The 3,409-nt window shown below is 33.9% G+C and overlaps 1 protein-coding gene across 1 annotated transcript; it reads left to right on the top strand.

Moving 5' to 3' along the window:
• The first annotated feature begins 1,591 nt into the window (after positions 1-1,591).
• Positions 1,592-2,962, top strand: LOC102592433 (cationic peroxidase 1-like). The gene is made up of 3 exons (XM_006365294.2): positions 1,592-1,814; positions 1,898-2,092; positions 2,206-2,962. The coding sequence occupies exons 1-3, from the start codon at positions 1,605-1,607 to the stop codon at positions 2,752-2,754; spliced, it is 954 nt and encodes a 317-aa protein (XP_006365356.1). The 5' UTR covers positions 1,592-1,604; the 3' UTR covers positions 2,755-2,962.
• Positions 2,963-3,409: the final 447 nt, after the last annotated feature.

Genomic DNA, 3,409 nt, shown 5'->3' with positions numbered 1-3,409 from the left:
CAACAACAACAACAACATACCCAGTGAAATCCCACTAGGTGGGGTCTGGGGAGGGTAAAGTGTACGCAGACCTTACCACTACCTCGTGGAGGTAGAGAGGCTGTTTCCGGGAGACCCTCTGCTCAAGTGCAACACAGCCAAGTAAAGGAAGAGAAATATATAAAACATAACATCCAACAAGAAAAATAGTGTATAATCAACAAAGGAGACAATACATCAAGAAAATAATGTGAGAAGTGAAACGCAGTAAACAACATAAGGCTATAGGAATCACAGACAAGAACTACAAGTGTAAGGCTAAGACTACTACAAACGCTAACAACCCATACCCTCGCAACTCTGATAATTGTCAGTCAACTATTCTTGATTATCTTTTGTTTTGTCTTAGAAAAGCTAAGTTGACCTTTTCTTTTTCAAATCTAGAGTTGGTAGTTTCTTGTAATATAATATTAGTATTAATTAATGTGCAAAACTCTTTAATTACTCTTTCGAATTGTATGACTATATATCTCATGGGAGCTTAGGTTATCCGAAAGAGAACATATTTATTTGAGCAACACACCACTTGGCTCACATGCTGGCCTTATTTTTTTGGGACAGTGGGTAGCGATGCCTGCTCTGATATCATACTGACAATATATAATTATTTCATCTACAAATTTAAATTGTTAAATAGAACATATTTATATTTACTTCATTATATATGTCTTTAACAATTTCCTCATATAATATCAGTCTAAATAACCATTCTCATGAAGTAAATCTTTTGGCTATATATATATCCTTACAAAAAAAGAAAAAGAGGTGAGGGTAGGGAGGTAGGGGCTAATGTGGGGGTGGAAATGAGGTCTGTTGGAGGATGGAAAGGACACAATCAATGTGAAATGTCACTAGTAAAACTTGTGTTCCCTACTGTTATTAGAAAACTCATTTTTTTTAAAAACTCATTTTCTTAGAAAAAATATTTTTCAACATATTTGACCAACCGAACACACCCTTAGTTTTCAATTGTTTGTTATCTTTAGTTACTAGTTTCTATTCGAGCATTGTTATAAACAGGAAACTCTAGTAGAAAATGTCTTACCCCCTTTTACTGGCCTATTCAATTCAATATATAGATTAATATATTTTTTTCCTAAATAATTGAGAATATATATTTTTTGGAGGGAAGAAGTAATTTAAAAAATTTCAATTGCTTTTGCAATATTCCTCCGCAGCCCACACCCCACCACACACCAACCACACACAAAATCCAGCAGATAAAATCATTAAAAAAATGCTTCCGCTACACAAAGTGGAAACTACAACGTACAATTATATAAATGTCAAGTCAAAATTGATATATTTTAATCTACACATTTCCTAATAAGTAGTAGGTTATATTTTATTTTAATTAATCATAAAACGAGAGACGCAGCCCCAACTAAATTTGCATTGAAAATAATTGATATAAATTATATAGTCTGAACATTTCGTGCATGAATTGTCCTCTTAATTAGAAATTGTCAAAGTTGGCTCATTCGTAGACATTTTTATTGACCTATAAATACATCTACATATTACTCTCATTTATCATCACTCATAATCTTCATTAAAAAATTAAAATGGCTTCTCGTAGCTTTCTCTTTATTTATGTGTTAGTCATGTTTTCTCTAGCAGGCATGGCGTTTTCGGACTTGTCCGATGATTTCTACCACCATATTTGTCCCAAAGCTTTACCAACCATTAAACGGGTTGTTGAGGATGCAGTCAGAAAAGAGAGACGAATGGGTGCTTCTTTGCTACGTTTACATTTTCATGATTGTTTCGTTAATGTGAGTTTAATTTCTTTTTTATCTCCCACTTAATATTTGGTACGTACGTCGTTATTAATTATTCTACTTCTTTCTAAATGCAGGGTTGTGATGCTTCAATTCTTCTTGATCAAACTTCTACTATTAATAGTGAAAAGACTTCTCGTGCTAATAACAATTCAGCCAGAGGATTTGAGGTGATTGATAAAATTAAATCAGAGGTTGATAAAGTTTGTGGACGTCAAGTTGTGTCTTGTGCTGACATCTTAGCTGTTGCAGCTCGTGACTCTGTAGTTGCTGTGCGTATTACTACTACTCCCTTATTATCTTAAAATAAGATAAATTAAATGTATACTTATTCTCTAGCTTAATTATGAATTTGTTTCTTAACATGATATTTTTACATGAACAGCTACATGGACCAAGTTGGAAAGTGAAACTGGGAAGAAGAGACTCGACTACAGCAAGTAGAACCGCGGCCAACGACAATATTCCAACTCCGTTTATGGACTTACCTGCACTTATCAAAAACTTCAAGAAGCAAGGTTTGGATGAGGAAGACCTCGTTGCTCTCTCCGGTTCCCATACACTAGGGTTTGCTCAATGTTTCACCTTCAGGAATCGCATTTACAATGAGACTAACATTGATCCCACCTTTAGAAGACAACGCCAAGCAAATTGTCCACGTAGTGGAGGTGATTCCAATCTTGCTCCACTTGATCCAACACCAGCTCTTTTCGACTCAAAATATTTTAGTGACTTAAGGTCCAAGAAAGGGCTTTTACATTCTGATCAAGCACTATTTAGTGGAGGAAAGACCGATGATCTTGTTGAGAAATATAGTAAAAACTTAGGAATGTTTTCCAAAGATTTTGCTGAGTCTATGATTAAGATGGGTGATATCAAGCCATTGACCGGAAAGCGAGGCCAGATTCGTGTCAACTGCAGGAAGGTGAACTAATTAAGAAGAAGTGCTGATGAAATAATTGTTTCAAGAATTTGTTTATTTTCAATTGTAAGTGCGATTTTTAAAAAAATTAATAGGCTATCGCTTAAATGTGTTGTATTTCATCAGAAAGGTGGAAACACAAGAGGGACCGAACCATACCTCCAAAAAAAATTGTAATTGTGATGTTTGCTAGTTTGGATTCTTTTTGTCATTTCTTATATATCTTGTAATTTCATTTGGGGTTCACTATCTTTAAAATTGTTTGACAAATATATTATAAAACAAATTAATTATTTACATAAGTTATAAAAAAAATAAAAAAGTAAAGGTAATCTCCCCTTTCTCTTTGATTTATACCTTTTGCCTTTTAATTTACGAGGTAAGAGTTCAAATCAAATCCCTTGCTACCCAAGGCAAAGTTAATTTAAAAAGAAAAAAGAAAGGGAATAGCTATTGTTCGCAACAAATTTCCTTAAGCGCTGAAAATCAACTGCAAGCAAAATAAATAAAAGAAAAATGTTATTTTTATTGATGAATCGTTGTGAATACAATTATGTTGTTCTCTTGATTCTCTCTCCTAAGATTCTCCAAGATTCGAGGGCCTTCAGTAGCGTATTTCTCGAAAATATTGGATGATGTAGACCTCCTTGAGATGTTGTCGATCTCC

Source organism: Solanum tuberosum, unplaced genomic scaffold (assembly GCF_000226075.1).
Source record: "Solanum tuberosum cultivar DM 1-3 516 R44 unplaced genomic scaffold, SolTub_3.0 scf00546, whole genome shotgun sequence".
NCBI lineage: Eukaryota > Viridiplantae > Streptophyta > Magnoliopsida > Solanales > Solanaceae > Solanum > Solanum tuberosum.
This window is presented reverse-complemented; position numbering and strand designations above follow the sequence as displayed.

Bases quoted from the DNA above. Each gene is read 5' to 3' on its own strand.
- LOC102592433 (XM_006365294.2), top strand. From the start codon at position 1,605: ATGGCTTCTCGTAGCTTTCTCTTTATTTATGTGTTAGTCATGTTTTCT. The intron at 1,815-1,897 runs GTGAGTTTAATT...TTCTAAATGCAG, and splicing joins TTCATGATTGTTTCGTTAAT to GGTTGTGATGCTTCAATTCT. The intron at 2,093-2,205 runs GTGCGTATTACT...TTACATGAACAG, and splicing joins CTCGTGACTCTGTAGTTGCT to CTACATGGACCAAGTTGGAA.